The sequence below is a fragment of the Anoplolepis gracilipes genome, chromosome 6, assembly GCF_047496725.1.
Source record: "Anoplolepis gracilipes chromosome 6, ASM4749672v1, whole genome shotgun sequence".
Lineage (NCBI taxonomy): Eukaryota > Metazoa > Arthropoda > Insecta > Hymenoptera > Formicidae > Anoplolepis > Anoplolepis gracilipes.
Genome location: NC_132975.1, coordinates 7805743 through 7824951, shown reverse-complemented (window position 1 = coordinate 7824951; position 19209 = coordinate 7805743). Strand labels below are relative to the sequence as shown.

General features: G+C 32.5%; 1 protein-coding gene across 18 annotated transcripts in view; it reads right to left on the bottom strand.

Moving 5' to 3' along the window:
- Hr3 (nuclear hormone receptor 3 ROR-beta) overlaps window positions 1-19209 on the bottom strand; it is a 190000-nt gene that overhangs the window by 38448 nt on the left and 132343 nt on the right. For 2 of the 18 annotated variants that reach the window (XM_072894708.1, XM_072894707.1), the window contains exon 2: window positions 14483-15245. The exons of 14 other annotated variants lie outside the window; for them this stretch is intronic. In XM_072894708.1, coding sequence (XP_072750809.1) covers window positions 14483-14606 — 124 coding nt within the window. In that variant the 5' untranslated portion in view covers window positions 14607-15245. Of the gene's footprint in view, window positions 1-4970; window positions 5343-14482; window positions 18987-19209 lie in introns of those variants that run through there. 2 more of the 18 variants (XM_072894706.1, XM_072894696.1) reach the window with 2 other exon arrangements.

The window sequence follows — 19209 nt, the reverse complement described above, 5'->3', positions numbered from 1 at the left end:
ATGATTCAAATAGGCACCATTCGTGTAACTGAAACAACGAAATTAAAGGAATGTATTTTTGCAAAATTTTAAAAATTTAGCTCATTTTTAAAAATAAATATTTTATTTTTAAAAAATTTATAAAGAGCTAAAAAAAATTAAGACATCTAATCTAATGATTGCTTCATCGTCGAGTAAGCATTATGATTTTGTGCAAAGGTATATGTGATTATCGGGAAGCAGCCCGATGACAGGGCTTATGCATTACGTGTAAATACGTGGGCGTGCATGTGTAATCGGTGTTGTAATTGGTCGATCGCGCGAACGTCTCTGACAGAGATGTGATATACATTATACTACTCCAAACACTTTCCTCGTTAAGCCTGATCTTACAAACGAGCATCATAAGTGAGCAATGTTGTAAGCTATTATAATTGTAAATTGTAAAACACATTATCTGCCAGAAACTGGTAATTTTTACAAAAAAATTTTTAAAAAGATTCAAAAGCATGATTAAACATCATTATATTAAAAATTATTATATTAAAAAGGTTTCATAAACATTTAACTTAAATTTATGGACTATGCACAAATAGCAATTAAATTTAAATGTAATAAAATAAATATATAAGTTGAATTTAAACATATTAAGTATTTACGATGCTAAATAAAGCAGAGCACACAATATTTTATACAAGAAGAAGCATAATCGATAATGTTACACTTATAATATAAATATTTTTCAAAAAGTGGAAATTTAATATACGTTTATGTAAAAATTTTAATGAATACAAATATCTCGGTTCTGCGAGAATATACAATTTCTATGAAAATTTCACAACGTTTTGGAATTTAATACCTTAACTCCAGCTACTTTGATGAAATAGTGTATGTTAAATATGAAAATATATCGAAGATAAATTCATTCGAAAATGGTAAATTGCCTCGTTTCTGTAAAGATATACCGTATGAGAAGTCGATCGAAACTCAGGATCGATAAGAAGTACGCGAATAAATGTATTTTAATATTGGTAGACGCCCTCGTTACCCGTAGAATGTAGGTTAACCACGAAGTTAAAAAAGCAGAGTGAGGTATTTTATATTCCGAAGAGCGTGCACGGCGTTAACTTTTTAATAATATACTAGAATGCTGTAGAAATCGTGTTATACAATGTTCATTTCTACTTAATAATACGCTAACGGGTTTTCATTTTCTAATAAGATTTTTGATATATTATAAGTGCAATTTCATGTGTTGAGGTATATTTATATATTATATAAAAAGCAATAATATATAAAATTATAAACAAGTACATGTACATACACACACATATACATCTGACAAAAAATACATCATACTCTTTTATAGGATAATTAATATCATAATATTGATATCGATTTATGATTTGTCAAAATTGAAAGAAAATTAGATGTATGTGTGTGTGTGAGTGTGTGTGTACACACACATATACAATTTAATATTTAATAATGTTTAATAACTGTGATAGAAAAAAAAGAGAGAGGACAACAACAGAAATCAGACAGAATCTAATTGTTAATAGTACATAGGAATCGACAAAATCTTATCAATTTCAAAATACTATAAAAATTTTATAACATAATTTGTTTTATTCTCATAGGATATTATGGATTGTGTGTTTATTTGTAAACACAAATTTGGAAAATTATGATGTACACTATGTAGATTTATTATTATTAGTAAATTGTAGAAAAAAACACTATTATGCAAAAATAGTGCGAAAAATAATTTATTGCAGTAATAAACCTAGTACAAATATGAGAAAATATAAGCTACCTGTTGTATTTTTGTCAAGAGAGAAATTTTTTGAGAAGAGAATAATTTTTATTGTATAACAGTGTTGTAGAGTAGTAAACATATATTATATGTGACATAAAAATAGATGAGACCGTTCTCTATTAATTTCACAATTATTAAAGATTAAACAAGTTTTCTAAAGAAAAGATAATAATTAAGATATAAGAATTCATTAAAAAAAAATATAAGTGGAACGTCTAATTCTAATATATGTACATAGACAGATATGAAATTATCAGTCACATCGTCATACTTGTCAAAAGGAGAATGGCTTTTACTTTTAAAGAACTTTTAAATTTTCCATTCAGCCGACAATAGTAAAATATTAAAATAATGTTACTAAAGTATCTTATTATCTGGAAATATTAAGCCAAGTCCTGGGGTTGTGAATTTATAAAAATCCAATATTTCAAAAGCAAATATACATATATATATATATTAAATTTTGAAGAAAATTTATTAAATTATTAAAAGAGAAACTCTTTCTAACTTGACTGATTTAATTTTCATCTTGATTACTGTTATTCTCATAATTTTACCTACGTAATTAAATTAAAATTTGTGACGACATAATAAACGTAAAAATTATTAAACAAAATATAGATATTTCTTTTAACTCGAGTGTAAAAATTGCATAAAATCGCGATCGAACGCGGTCCACACGTACTTCGAAATACGAAACCGGTGCTGCGCGAGGACGTCGCGATTTCCATTATCAGTCCCGGCGGTTTCGATGCACCTTTTTGGGAGTCACACTGACGCGACGCGGGGCGTCGGTCGGCTACGGATACAGAGGAGAGGCCGAAAGTCGGAGGAAAGTCGATGACGACGACGGCGATGACGCCGCGCGCGTATATGCGTGTGCGCGCATATGCGGTGCGTGAGAGGAGAGAGAGAGAGAGAGAGAAGAGACAGGCGGAAAGTGGGACGGGGGACGACGAGCGCGCGCGAGCACGAAGCGACGGGGGGAGACGGCAGGGGGGCACAGAGAGCGAGGGGCACTTGCGAGGGGAGCTGCAGCGTGCGCGCATCGGCGCGCACTGCACAGTGCATGCACCTTCGAGAGGTGTGGGTGAGACGCGCGTGTGTGTTGGCGCGAGCGTGTAACTGGGTCGCGGGTTCGACAACTTCAGCCAAGGCTGCTCGCGCAGTGGTTCTCGATCCTCTCCTCCTCGCAACAACGTTCGATTTTGTATCGAGCCGACGCCGGCGGCGGTGTATAAAACACACAGCGAAAGCTGCGATATTATTGTTATTGAGATGTAATGTCTTTTTCATTGCTATTGTTTGCGTTGCTTACAATCATCGAGTAGAGCGTAAAATGTACGTTGTATTGGAACGTGAATTTTATAAACTTTACAAATTTTATTTACTAGCACAGTATATTACATATAACATATAACAAAAAGAGAAACATACAAAAAGGTTATTAGATGCAAGAAAAAATATAACATATAAAATTATATATTAGTTATATGGAAGAAAAAATATAAAGATTATAAGATTAATATTTTTTATATATAAAAAATATAAAGTTTTTGTTTAAATAAAATATATATTATAAAATGTAAAATTAATACTCTCTCTTTCTCTATCTCAATAAGAAGTTTAAATTAATTAATTTATTAAATAAAATATTTTTATAGTATATGTTATACGCAATTTTAATCCGCATTTATTTCGGATAACACGCATTTATTCGAATATGTGATTTCGAGATAACAATTGATAGTTTTGTATCATATAACAACATTTAATTTAAAATAGGAGATAAGAGAGAGGCATCATCACGCGATGTGTAATCTTCAAATAACAGCAAAATAAAATAGTATATAAATAAAAATATATTACCATTTCAATGTGCAAATAAATATATTGAAATAAATATAAATCCTTTCAAACTACTACTAATCCTATTAGAAATGTTGGCTTGATGTTGCTGTATGATAGTTACATATATTAGCATATAAAATAATTGCATTAATGGCAACTGTAATATATTGATTTATAAAGGCATCATATTTATCGTTCGAACATGGCATGATTTTCAATTATCATTGAAATAATTTGTTTCAGCAGAATATGTCTTCTTACTTCGTGTCTTTACTCGCGCGCGAATTGACGAAGGAAATCGCGAGTCGCGCTAAGTTGCGAAATATTCTTGCACGTAGCCGAAGGCGAAAATGGCAGGTGTCATTGCGGTATAGCGGTGGAATTATGCGACAGGTATTACGCTGTACTATGTATGTATTCTCCGTTTGGTTGCTCTATCCCTATCCTTTTGGTCAGACGATAGTAATTATTTTTTTTGTCTACTTTAACTTTTCTGTGATAGATTTTTTTTCCCGACATAATGCATATTGACTTTTGTTCTTTACAATAAAAATAAAGCAAAATAAATCATCTTTGATGATTCTTTTTAGAAATAATCTTATTCTACTCGAATACATATGTACGAATTATGCTTCTTATTACTAGCATAGATATTTAAAAAAATGAGAATATCTCAATTATCAAGACATTTGAGAACAATCAATGCTATTCTATAACTTGCAAGCAGAAGGCAGGAAATGTTGAACATGCATATATAGGATATTCGTTCTTTCACCTCCGAGTTATAGAACGACCATTCTCGTTTCACAGTATTGATCTAATGTTGACTGTTAAAAAGCTGTGACACAATCAATGATCTCCAAGCGTATTGTTATTTGAATTGTTCAAGCTTTATTTTAATTTTTCAATTTTTCTTCAAAGCAAAGCCGCGCCCTATTATCGAAAAATTTGTAATTAAAAAAATCTCTCTGCCTCTTTTTTTTTTTTTTTTAAATACTTTATGAGTTCCGAAAATCTATCGAAAGTTAATCGATCAAATTACATTCCGTACGATTTGAATTATCATGATGATTATGTTGAAATTATTATTCCGTTTTCAGAGTGATTTGTATTGTGACATTGGACATCAGTGGCGACGGGAGACCCAGTGACATAACATCACTTGAGAATGGGAATTACTTTCGAAAAGATCAATGGTCCAAGCGATAGTCTCACTAGTCGCTATAATTATTGATAGAAGCTTAACGGTACGGTAACAACGAGATAACGATCACGAGCTCTCTCTCTCTCTCTTTTTCTCTTTCTTGTTTTTTTATAGTACCGTTTAAAGTCCCCTTGCTACGCAACACCTCTGCTACGGCCCCGATAAAAAAGACAGTCACGTTGCGTAGTTTGTACGTAAATAAGCGCCGGGACGAGATCCGACTATCATATTCACGCAGGATGCGATTACATAAACCAGCAGTCTTTCTCTCGATCCCCTCTACCATTCACTTGTCTTCCTCTTCTTTTTTCTCTGTCCCTGCTGATTTGAAATCTTTAAATAGACACTTCATTAAATTAAATAAATTGCTTTTTCTCTCAAAACTTTTTATTTCATTATATTTATTTAAAAATTTATATATTTTATTTACAGTTTTGCTTTTATTGCTTATGTATTAGAAAAATATAATTTTCCTCTTTTTATTTTTGAACTACTTAATATTACACCATTTAAAATATTTTATAATATTATTTCAATCTTAAATTTTTGCCCTTTCAATATAATTATGTTGCCTGAATATTTAGATCTTCATATAATTTATTATTACATGTTTCTATTTTTTATTAATGTATGTAGCAAATATAATTAGCGAGTATAAAGTAAATATTCTGTTTTTTAATACGTTTAAAATGTTCCTTTTATCTTTATTTTTTAGTACGTAAAAACATTTATATTTATCACTTTTATATTTTTCTGTATGCGCACAAATAATTCTTTCTAATTTTGCGTATGAAATGTCTCAATGAAAAGTTATATAAGATATCTATTCTATTCCGATTCCACTGTCGCTCTTTGTGGCGCGTGCAATACAGGTACACGCAGTCTGTGAAAAATACGAAGTTGACGTGCTCGAGCGCGAAATCGCAACGACAATGCGCCGCGACGCGGACGTTGAGTAAACACGACGCTCCCCGGAATCGATTTCTCCACCCTGCGCAACCCCCGTTCCGCACCGTCCTCCCCGCGCTTCCGTTACAAGCATGCACCATCCGTCGTACAGCTGAAAGCGCAACCCACCCCCGCGGTCGGGCTTTTACTGCGGTGAAAAGTGCGTGTTAACGATTTAGAAAACTAAACCTTCTCTTCAACCAAGTTATAACAAAGAACACAAACTCCCTATTCATTAGAAATAAATTGGAAACACTTTGCTATAGTGTTTGGTTTTATTTTTGTCCTTACTTTAATTAAATTGCAACTACGAAAAAATAATTTTTATCGATGTAAATAAATATGTCATTTATATCACATATATGAATATCTATAGAATCCAATAGAAGTACCCCATTTAATTATGTAAATATTGCAAAGATATAAAGTATATTTTTAGAGTTATTATTGTAGATTTGAAAAATTTCCACTGTCTGTATTTTTGCATTGACATAATTAAATTTGATTTGATTAAAAACTGTCCTTTAAGTCTTTCTACTAACAATAAGATATTTTTTTCAATATTGGGATATTCTGTAAATATTTTTGTTTGTGCCATTATTAAATTCTACTAATAATATTTCAACCAAAGAAATAAATTTTATCTATTTTTATATATTCCAGAATCTTTCTTGTTTTAGAATTTCTACAATCACGTAAATGGATGAAGACGATCGATTTCTCAATCTTATGGGGTATTTAAAGCTCTGCCCTGCCCTGCTCTGCTTCCGTTCCCTGTCCTTTCCCGCTTCCCTCTATAGTCTCGATAGCAACCCTCTCTGCAAAAGCGATCGTGCCTCCCTCTTGCAGTATGTGTGTATGTGTTTATGTTACGTAAGATTTACATCAAACTTTAACGGCGTTTTCTCTAAAGAATTCCGTGACAATGTTTCTTTAGTAAAAGTTTATGTTAACCTTATCTCTCCTCGTAAATATAGTTAAGATCTAATAGATAAGTCTTAAATATAAAAATCACACAATAGAAGGTCAAATACTTTTCTTCTTCCTTGAAAAATATTCTTAAGAAATAGGATCCTTGAAAATTATAACTAAACTATTCTTTTTTTTACTCATAATTCTTAAAAATTATTTTTAAAAAAAGTTTGAATTTTGAATTTTTTAACATTACAATATTATTGATGCTCTTTACCAGAAAAAATTATAATATAGGCAATTTTTCAATTCTATATATTATTATAAATTTAAATCGTATAATTTTGTTTTCTAAGAATATGTAGTTTCATAAGAATAATTTACGGTTCATTCTTACAATTTATATTACATCGCATATAATAATTTTTATTAATCATGTCGTTTTTAACTAACTTTTCTCCTATTATTTAACACTTGATCTATCTGAAAAAAGCGACACTGCCAAAGAAAAAGTTATGTATGCAAAGTATTCGGTGTAAATAAATCTCGATTTTCCGATGGTCTACTGAACATAGATCGACGATCAGTTTCAAGGACACTACTAACAAGCCTAATGATACAACGCTCGCATAGGTATGTTCGAACGAATAGGTCTAAATCGGTAACGATGTCGACGAGCCAAGATGCTCGCAATGTTGTCCTACATCCGATCGCATCGTAGCACGCCGAGACCGTGCAGTCGATCGATGATCTTCCCTTTTCTGTGCTCCCCTTTCTCGCCCTTAATCGATACCAAGAGAACTCCATTTATGAAAGCATTTAGCGGAATAATTTCAAGCGAAGCATATATATTTTCATTATGTATATCATTGTGGAAATTCGCGCGCGCGCGTAGATTTCTAGATTCCTATTAATAAATAGGATTTATTTGCGTTTAATGATAAAAAAAGTCGTAAAGGAATAATATTATGTATGTTAGTAGAGGTTTCTCTATTAAATATGATTTTAGTTAATTTTACTTCCATCACGTAATAATGATCATATCCCATAACATTAATGTAAAAGTGCCCATCGAAAGCTGCCGCGATATCGGGATATCCCGCTTTAAGGAGCTTCACGCTTGCTCCCAAGGCGCATGCACGTCGCTCCGTAACTTCCTTCTCGAGGATCTCGAGACTCGTCGACGCATTATACTAGTGATTCCCCACATTTTCAACGCACGACAGCGCAGGAAGTAAAAACTACACTGAACTCGTTCACGTCTCGCAAGGCACATTACCGGGCTTGTTCCATATCATATTCTACGATTTGCAAGCTCTCGCAAAATTTTTCCAAGCTTTGCTATAAAGTTACAATTTTCAGTAAGTGGATTGCTACTAGGATTGTTGATTTCTCGCCATTCTTGCGTTTACAATATTTCGAGTATTTCTGAGCACATAGTATACAAGCAAATGAGATTGTACAGTTCTAAACTTTCCGACTATTACGTTTTATTACATTTTTGTTTTGATAATGCGTTGGATAAATAAAAATATTAAAGAAAAAGATGAAAACACTTTATATATAAAATGTAAAGAATTGAACTAGAAATTTGTAATACAAACTAAATGCGCATTTATTCAGTTTATGTCAAAAATTATGTCTCTAATTTTCGAATATTCTCTACTCGGGAACGAATACCAGTACCAACACTCATAGAAAGCTTAATTAAAAATCAACAATATTTTTCTTTGCCTTATCGTTTCATCATATTTACGAAAAGCCGCTATTCACGAGCTGGAGATTCTTGCACTCCATTAACACGGAGAGTTTGCATCGACGAGCCGGAAAGCCTCGTCTCTCTCTCGTCACAGCGAGTGGGAGATATTACAAAACGGCAGTAGAGCATTGTTTTACATCTCCTCCTACTCCTCCCTGTCCCTCTCGTCTCGTTTGCCTCTTTACCCCACCTTTTATCTTTCAGCGGAGAGAAACGCTCGTGCTTTCGGACGATGCGGAAACGATGCACGTGTGAGCGTATTGACGTTTCGCCGTCGCCGATGACGGCAGCGGTGGTGGCGGTCGCGGCATCGGCATCGTCGTCGTCGTCGTCGTCGTCGTCGTCGTCGTCGTCGACGACGTCGACACGACGAGAAGCGTCCGTCGGTTGCACGGCCGTGCAACTATCGATCTGGGGAACCCACGCTTCCGTTCCTCCTCCGTCCTGCTCCGTCGCCACCACCACCATCACTATCACCACCACCACCACTACCAGAACCACTACCACCTACCTCCCGTAACTGCAGCCGCAGCTGCAGTAGCAGCGACGGTAACGACTACATCGGCGATTTCGCGAGAATCCCTCTCATTTTTGTTTATATTTGTGTATATTATTATTAAAGTGCCTTCTTTTAATTATGTGTATTAATTTAAAATTGGATATACACAACTTTGTGCTCAAATGTAATTTTCGTAATTCAGAGTAAAGTTTGGTTGAAAGAAACCGCGACAAATATTTTATGCTACAATCGTAAATACTTTCCATGAATGTTAATTTTTTGTACAAAATTATGTATTGTAATACAATAATTCTATATGCTAATCATGTTATTAATTGGTTACTCGTCATTGTAGCTGCATGGAAATATGGGCGAATAATGATGAAGCATGAAATTATATTATTATACATAAAGATAATAGTATAGTAAAAGAGGGAGAAGATATAGTTAATTGTTGAGCAGTTTATATTTATGGGTACTCATTATTTTATTTCCATCTTCCATTACCCCACTAACAATTATTTACATTTACTTGTCTGTATAATAAATATAGTTAAATTACTTAATTTTTCTCTCAACAATTTTAACGATACTTTTAAATATAATGAGAAAAAGAAAATTGTGCAGAGTACCATATAAATAAATCTTTCAGACTTTTTGCACGCGCGAATCTAAAAGAAAACTCAGATATAATGTAATGCGAATGAAATATTAAATAGCGCTTACATAAAATAAAAGACGAGAAAATATTTCACCGTAAGTCGGTTATAAGAACATAACGAATATTATATCGAAAATAACTGTACTCTGCACGACGACGGTATAGAAATAAATTTCATTGCGCCGTTCCAGGAATAAATTAGTCCATGAGATATTTTATTAGCAGAACAGCGTACACAATTTCAAATAATAATAATGGTGAGCGATGCCGCTTCACGCGTCGCCGATTGACTTTCGCATCGCGGACGAATTATCACCGAGTTATTACGAGATAAAACTCGCAACGAGACATCCGAGTACTTGCAACGCAAGATAACTGTTGTAAACAACTTCCAACCGACGAGAAAGCATTCTTTATTTTTTTTTCGCCGTCAATAATACTATTTTATCCCTCTCGCCTATTTCGTAATGCATTTTCATCCGCATCTGCACGTTATCTTACTGGCTTCTTACTGGCTTTTGATCGACAATTTGTTTACGTACATACGAATTAATTAATGAACGCGCGTACATTTGCGAATCTGCCTCCATGTAATTATTAGGTCAAGGAGAAAGATAATTAAAATGTTTAAATAAATGAGATAATATGTGAATATATGTTATGTGTATGCATTGTCAATGATAACATTATCATTGTTAACGATTTCGTGATAATTATTAAATATTTACTTATTATTTATTAATAACTTTATAATAATTTTGTCATTAAGAGGAACTATTGCAATACTCCATTTATTTAATAATTTTAATTGGTTTGTCTTTGTGCTTTTATTACACGATTTTAAAGTAGCCAAAGGAGTTATATGCTTTGAACGCTTTATACTATTCTTTGCAATTTGCATCTCTCTTTCTCTAGATTCTTCTTTCTTTTCTTTTTTTTTTTGCATTTCTATGACTTATCATAGCTTATTGCCACACTTCAGTCATGTAAATATCCTACTTATAGCTCTCAAGGGGCTTGTCCCAGATTTCACATAAAACTGTCATCAATCTGTTTGTCTAACCCTTCGCGGACGATGGCGTTACATTGAAATTCCCAACGACGCGAAAGGGAAAAGTTGGAGGACGCTCTCGCCATTTCGACGTGACGCGTTGTGAGACATCGATGACTACGGCTACGACAACGAACTTTCGATCGACTTCGTCGTCGGGCATCGGCCAGGATATTTTTTCGCAGGTGAAAGCTACGACCACGTGAGATACACTCGTGCGGTGAACGGTGGCGCGCATTTTCGGAGCGGACGAACCGGTTCGAAGGTTCTTCGGTTGCGAAACCGATGCACGTCGTCGTCGTTTCGCCGTGATCGCTCATTTCGCGGGTCTTAACCACTTAAGGAATCAAATAAATATCAAAATGCTTGTAAAAAGAAGAAAGATTTTCTTAAATATCTGAATAAATATATAACATATCAGGCACTGATAAGCGTCTTTCATCAAAGATATCGCGAAAATGTAAGAAATATTCCGAGAAGATAAAAAATATATTTAGATATTAAGCATAATTATATTATAGTTGTAACATATTTTTATTTTGTGCTACTTATCATGTGTAATTGTTGTATAAGCAAATATGAAGTGATTAATTATTTAAGCACAATGTAACAATTTTTACAATGAATATAAGATTTCTGCTTAATATATGTAGATTAAGAAAAGTATAAGTCATGATAAATCCAATTAAATAGCATTTTATTATTAAGTCATAATTTTTACTATTTACCTTTATTAAGAACTTTTTTAATTAATTGATAATTTTATTTATACTACCTTACATTAAAACTTTTTATAAGACAAAAATGTAATTTTTTACGCAATGTAATCAAAAGTTTGATATTTTAATTTACTTATGTTATAATTTATTAGAAGTATAATATTAATCTTTTCACTTTATTATACGGTATTACATCTTTAATTAATATTTATGGAATTTTTTTAAGTGTACCTATACACAATTGATTTTCTATACTTTATTGAGGCTTATAAATAATCTTTAAAAATGGTATTAATTGCTATATAAATAGTTTTCCATATTACAAGTTATAAAAAACCTTAATTGTTTAGCATTTAATATAATCCATATTTTTGCAGATTATATTAAATTCTCTGGATTGGCTGTCAGCTCTGATCACCATTTAAAGTATATTTTTTAATATATAATATTTTCACAGTATATCTTTCTATTGTCTTTCTATAAAGTGTCAAATTACCAAAATAGTTTATAGCTTAAGTAAATTTTTACACACACAAGTTACACAAAAGTTTAAAAATTGAAGATTATTTAGAAATGCATCTAAAAAAAAATATATATATATATATATATATATGCTAAATGTTTATAAATATAAAAAATAGTCAATATTATAGCATAATTAAATTTTTCATAGGAAAACTGCTTAAGACAGTTTTAAATAAAAGATGAAAAGAATGCAGAAAATCTAAGGTGTGTGTGTGTATAATAACATCATTATTTGAAACATATTTGCAACGGATATATTTGTATTTTTATTAGAGATATTCTTTTAATAAAGATAATTGCATTAGTGTATCAATTATTAGAAACGTAATTACCATTGACACATGTAATAATTATGTCAACGATAATATATAATATATATGTTTTAAAGGTTTTGAAATTAGTGCAATTATTGTAATCGATGTTCACTGATTTATGCATCTGTCTATTATTATCTTGTATGTTAATAGCACGACACAAATTGGGCTTTTTTGGAAATCCGTGAAAAATAGAAACTAGGTTAACTTGATTTGAACATGAGAACGAAGCTAATATTATTCTATGAAGATGTTGTTAAATGCCTGTGAAAACAACAATCTGCATTTTTTCATAATCGTTATCTTTTCGAATTTTTTAATTTTTTTAAATCAAATTAAATTTGTAACTTCACAATATTCAGAGTATTTTGAAGAGCGCCAGTTTAAAAAACAACCCATGATTGTTATTACATTGATATAAAAAGAATTTTTTTTAAAAAAGGAAGAGAGATAATATATACATATCATATACTTATTATAAGATATCCAAAAACGTGTGGAAGCGGCTTTACGATATCGTGCCTCGCGATCGTCCCGAATACGAATACTCGATCGAAACGCACGATGCCGAGCGAATTATGCAAAGCGAAAGTACCCACGTAAGACTGAGTTGCGCAAAACCTCGTAAGAAGAATACCCGTGTGAGGCCAGCTGGTAATATCGTATTGGCGAAGAGGACGCGGGAGTGAGTCTCCTGTCGGTAGATTTGCACCGTCCCCATAATATAAATAGATTTGTATTAAGATTTATCATCCTTCACGTCTCCTGTCAACCTTACGAGCAAAATATGACTCGAGCAAGGGATATAAAAAAGTAATCTACTTTTGCAATTGTTTTGAGAAAAAATAATACTTGAACATTTTTTGATTAAAATTTATTTTCACGCCAATTAAAATTGATTTTCACTCCTGGTTTATCCTCATTGCAAAGCTAGTTCCGCCACAGCAATAATTATAAATTAATTAATTACAACCTATACCACTGATGCTATAACGTATCATAATACGCAGCATTTTAAATTAATATGTTAAATATATTTAATATATTATTTATCATATATGCACCGTAAATATATTATGTTAATGCATTACAATGTCTATATCTTTTCTTCTGTCTTTCACTTTTTTTTTATTTTTGTATGCTTTAGTAAACGCATTTGTAAAAAATTAATTAATTTTTACTCTTCTTTTAAATTTTACATGAGAAAGATTTATTTTATATTTAAATAGCTAAAGTAATAAAGAGGAAATGTAATCATGATATATGTACGTCAACTCTGATCGAGATTCTTAATGATGTGACAGTATATGTATCAAGCGTCGACAATCGTGCATCGATATATCTTTGAACTAAATTGCTTAGTTACATTCACATCGACTTTCGCAACCAATGACACTTAATAGAATAAAATATATTCAACAAAATATATCGTATTTTTAGCATTCTGCAGTAGGTATGTCTATTATTTTTATGTTTATTAATTTAATTTTGAAAACAAAAATTGTGCAAAGATTAATTTAATTATTACTAAACAAGCGCGCCACTTTTTGTTATAAATTAGTATGCTAATCAATTCACAAGAGATAATATTTGATATTGACTATCTGTTGTTGTAAGTGGATATTAAAAACGTAATCGAACAATCCGAGCACAAATGGATATGCCAAAGCGATGTGTAACGAGAGATTTATTACAGCGTTCGGCGCCCACGTGATTAATGGGATTTTATAATTCACGTCGAATGGCGATCAGACATCACGTTCTATTTCGTCATATAGATGATATATGAGTATAAAGGGTTAAAGATCGAATATCTCAATATCTCAATATGCCTCGATATCTCGTTTTTGTCTCGATGAAATTTTAAAATCTAGAAATTTAAATGTCTAAGAATATATAATATATATATCAAATAAAACATTCAAGACTTTTAAATTTTCAGAAGATATGTAAATATTCATTATTTTAAATAATCTTACAATTACGTTATCTTATCCGATTTTATATCTTCTTAAATTTAAATGTACAAAAAATTTAGCAAGATTAACGGCCGTTGATAAATCTCAATAAACAAGTCATATAATTCCCAGTTAGCGGTTCGCTATTCTCATTTAAATTATCTCATTTATAATTCAGCTTAGCGATCGATTAACCCGATTAATCCGTCTGAAGCTTATAAGTTTGAAAATCTTTGAAGTAAAAAGAGTATCGTTTTACTTCAATCGCGATCGAGTCCTTTACCTTTTATGCTCCCCGACGAGGTGTGCGGTGTCTGGGGCGCGTGCGAGGTCAACGGCAACGGCGAGCCCGAGGAGGTCGCGGAGTGTTCCAGCTTGGAACTCACCGCGCTCCACATCTCGAACATGTTGAACGCCGTGGTGACGGTGTCGTAGGCTGACGTTTGCCAGGCTGATGCCCTGCTGAATCACCGGGCGCCCTTCGCTGGCCCGATGTAACATTCGCGGCCGCGTAACCGCGTTTAACTCCCTGAAGATTCTTTTCGCTCCCCTAAGGACCGATGCACCACTGCTATTTAAAAAACGATCTGTCTATTATGATGCGACACTCGCGCGATTATACTCCGCGTCGATTCACTAGTTATAAAGTTCGTATTTCCGTTCTTTTCTTTTTCTTCTTCTTCTTCTTGTCCCTCCCCCTCCTTCTCCGCCTCCTCCACGCCACCCCAACGACAGTGCAACGTGACACGATTTATTGTGTACTACCACTAACCCCCCTCGACGTAAAAGTCGTCGTTGTTGTCGTTGGTTTAATGATCGCACCGATGATGGTGTTCGCTCTTAGTCACCCCGAAGTCGCAACACGCCGAGTCGAGTACTCGTCGTAGTCGTTAACGTCGTTGCGCTCACTTCGTTTGCCGTTATCGCGGTCGTTGGCGCGTTTTCTGTAACCGTTGTCCACGTAACCGTCGTTGCTGTCATCGGGAATCGCGCGAACTCCCAACGACGTGACATGGCTTCGACGAATTTCCCTTCTAGTTCTCGATCTGAAAGGAAGTTGTCATTGCGCCGATCATGCGAGAGTTGTCGTACATATGACGTTTCTTGCTTTGTATTCTCCTTGCGAGACTGATTTTGTTACTAAATTTAATGGAAATTTTCAAGGAACTAAAAATATTAGTAGACCTTTGACTGTATTACATGTGATTTATACGTACGAAATTTTCATTTGTTAATTAGAAGATCTTGGGAATTAATATACATAAAAATTATTTTAAATAAAAACTTTGAAATCTCTGATTTTCATCTATAATACAACGTATTTCTTCTCCTCTCTTTCTCTCTCTCTCTCTCTCTCTCTCTCTCTCTCTCTCTCTCTCTCTCTCAGTGCTATTATCTCATTTCAATTTTATAAATTTTATTTTTCTATAAAACCCAACATAATATATATTTTATACATTATATATTTAAACATTAATCCGATATATAATCAGGTCTCTGTTGCAAATCTTCGATTTAATTTCATATATTTTCTCAGTTTTAATAAGTATATGAGAAAAACGAAAGAGGATTGAACGTCAAATATAATATTAACTCATGCTTGATCAGACACAACTTCCATCGAATCGTTTCGTGCTAGTTCATTTTGGACGTAGGTAGATTAAAATTTCGCCAGACAACGAACTAATCTTCAATCAGAATTAACAATTAAAAGAAAGTTCTCTGGATATACCATGAAAAAATTGCAACGAATTACAGATTAACAAGATAAAAAATCAATTCGTAGAACCGACACAAAATTTACATTGTGAGACATATATAATTATGTAATCCTTTTGAAAGTTCTCAGATCAACTTTCTAAAATGGCAACAAAAATCGTGCTTTTATGATCTACACAGTAGATAAAATGTTATAATAGAAAATAATGTATAAAAAGTATTTTATATATAAATAAATAAATTCAAACTTTTAATTCAATTTCTCGAGCGTAAAGATATCAAGAATATTTTATAACCAATTTTAGTCAAAAAGCTTTAGAAAATCAATATATACACACACCGAAAAATGCACAACATTATGCGTTCAAGAATTAAAGATTGCAAACATTCGAATATAAAAATCAAATAAACATAGCTATTAAATAAAACCAGTTCGAAAGAATTGTTTAAGATTGAAAAAGTAAAGAATATAAATGGCAAGTGTATAAAACCTGACGACACGTTATTAATCCTGAACGATCGATCCCTGGCCGACGCGAAAAAGAGGCCGACTCCTGGCGCATCGATCCTGCATTTCCATGCACCGTGATGGTTCCCCTTTAATCCCAACCGCGTTGCAAGCAGCGGAGAGCTCGAGTCGAGGGGAACCACGCTTCGCTATCGAGCGAAGCTCGGCGACCACCGGCCGAGCTTAGCGAGCCTGTTTCCCAACCACCCACTCATACAGGGTGTCCGAAAAAATTTATACGCTGCTCGTGCAGTGAAAGCGGCAGATTAATTGTTGAGTTTATTCAACTTTGTTTATACAATTAGAATTTTAGCCAGTGAAGTTTTTAATCTATTGAAAAAATACATCGGTGTATACATTTTAAATTTAATGTTTTTAATTTTTGACAACAGGGACTTAATAATAATTTTAGACGAACTGGTAGATTAAAATATTAAAATTAAAGAATCAGACTTTTATGATATGTATCACAGATATTATTCTCATATACTTATATATAAAAATCCTATCAATTGATGCCCGTAATTATGACAGATAACATTTAATAATTTGAGTAATCCAAGAAAACAAAGAGATCTAAATAGTCACATATCATCATCTAGAAAAAGATATTATTATAATATTATTATAATTTTAAAATCTTATAAAAAAAGAGAGAATTCTCAATTTATGATTGCGTGGGAAACGCTGCTCTCGAGAATACTAAAATCACCGTTATATATGAACGTGGTGGATGTCCGCTGACCACAATGAAAAGAGAAAATTGTGAGAGAAGAGGAAGGAAGGCGGAAAGTACAAGAGATAGAGGGAAAGAGGAAGAGGGCTCGCGGTACCGTACGTACGGTTTATGTTCCCACTAGCCTACTGACTCGATGCTCCCTCTCAATCTCTATCTTCTTCGTTCTATCTTTCCTTCGCTTTAGATATAGCGCGTATCTTCCTGGATAAAAGATCGCGTTGTCCGATCTATCCCTAAAAAGGCAACCGTCTGCAAACTACTTAGTTAATCTAATAATTCATTACATGATTTTGCGATAATAATTGAACCGATTAATCATAATAAGTCTTGTTTTAATAAATTTTGATTTTGATTTCAAGCTTCATTTATTATGATCAAATCGAATAATAAGATCATTCTTTAACTTTAATTTCGATAATAAATGCTATTACATATTTATGTCTAATAGTTATCGATTTTTATTTACTTTGTCTACTTTCTGTCTTTATTTATTTTCATATGTAAAAACAATACATAAATTTATGAAGAAATTAAAAGAACAAAAATCTAATAAAAAATATATATAAAATATCACGATATTAAAAATTAATAAAATAAAATGAAATATATATAATGACCACGATTGTCACTCAAGTTGTCGCTAATAAGTTTCAAATATTATCTTAGAAGTGTGCGGTAAATAAAGTCTAAAAGTCGGTGAAGTACGGCGCGCGGGCGTGCGAGCTCTTGTTCGCGCGTGTGAATTACTTTCGCCCTGGGGGGGCATCGCATCTTATTTAGGTCGTATACATCGAGCGTATACTTCGGTTCTGGCACGAGCGTGTCGGCGGCGTTATTACGGCATCACCATTATCACGAGAAAAAGACAGAAAAGAGAGAGATAGAAACGCACAGGTGACCCGACCGTGTGCACGCGATTCATACTTATACCCATTTATCTCAAATTAAGTGACTTATTGGATATTTTATTTCATACATTCAGCGAAGACAACAGTCGAGCCAGTTATCAAACCTGATCTACGTAAATAATTGATTCCATAGAGTTTGAAGACGATAAATATAATATATACGCGTTTGTAACTATACAAATATAAACAATAATTAAAATATATGACATGCATTCCTTAACAAGTATGCTTTATGAAAATTTGCAACAATTTAAGAAATTATAGATTTATTTATATTAATTATAAAAAAATCCATGAATGAATGAACTTGTATTCTTTTCTTAATTTCAAACATGACCTTTATAAGAAAGATACAATTAATAAAATGCAGGCGTTTATAAAAAATATTATTTCAAATATTAAATCAAATGATATTTTTTTTTCTACCGGAGAATTAACTAATTGTTATTTGAGAAACACGATTTCATTAGCGTCGGCTGACATTTTAACACTTCGTACATAACACAATATTTTATGTTTACTATCGTCTTCGTCCCATCATGTCGCATGGATACTTCCGGTCACTTCACGAGGACACCGTTGTAGATAACAACGAGAATATAGTCTATCTTCTAATATACATTCTATAATTACACCATATAAATATCCATCATGCGCCGCTACAATATCACACAAATTTTGCACATTATATCGATTCAGGTGCATTTCTAAATACTAAATAGGTCTTTCTTACAAATCTTTCTGATGCTTATGAAATTTATATGCTAAAATCAATAACAAGAAAAAAGCCAATTATCGTGTTTAATTACTTTTTCATTTTTCATCAAAATTTTATGTAAAAAAGCTTTTTTTAACGATAAAATGCTCGATGTAAAAAGCAATAATTACAAAGAGAAATTAATTTTTTAATGAAAAGAGAGTTGAAAGTAATCAATAAAAAATATTTTATAAATATATATTAAACTGAAGAATTATAAATTCATTTAAATTATTAGAAATAATTAAAAAAGTTAGACGTATAAAGACATTAAAGCTTACAAAGAAATTTTTTTTCGAAGAGAAACGATATTGAATTTGCCAAGAGAGAAACGAGAATTCGAAATTATATCAAAAGCGCTATGTAATTTTCTATATAT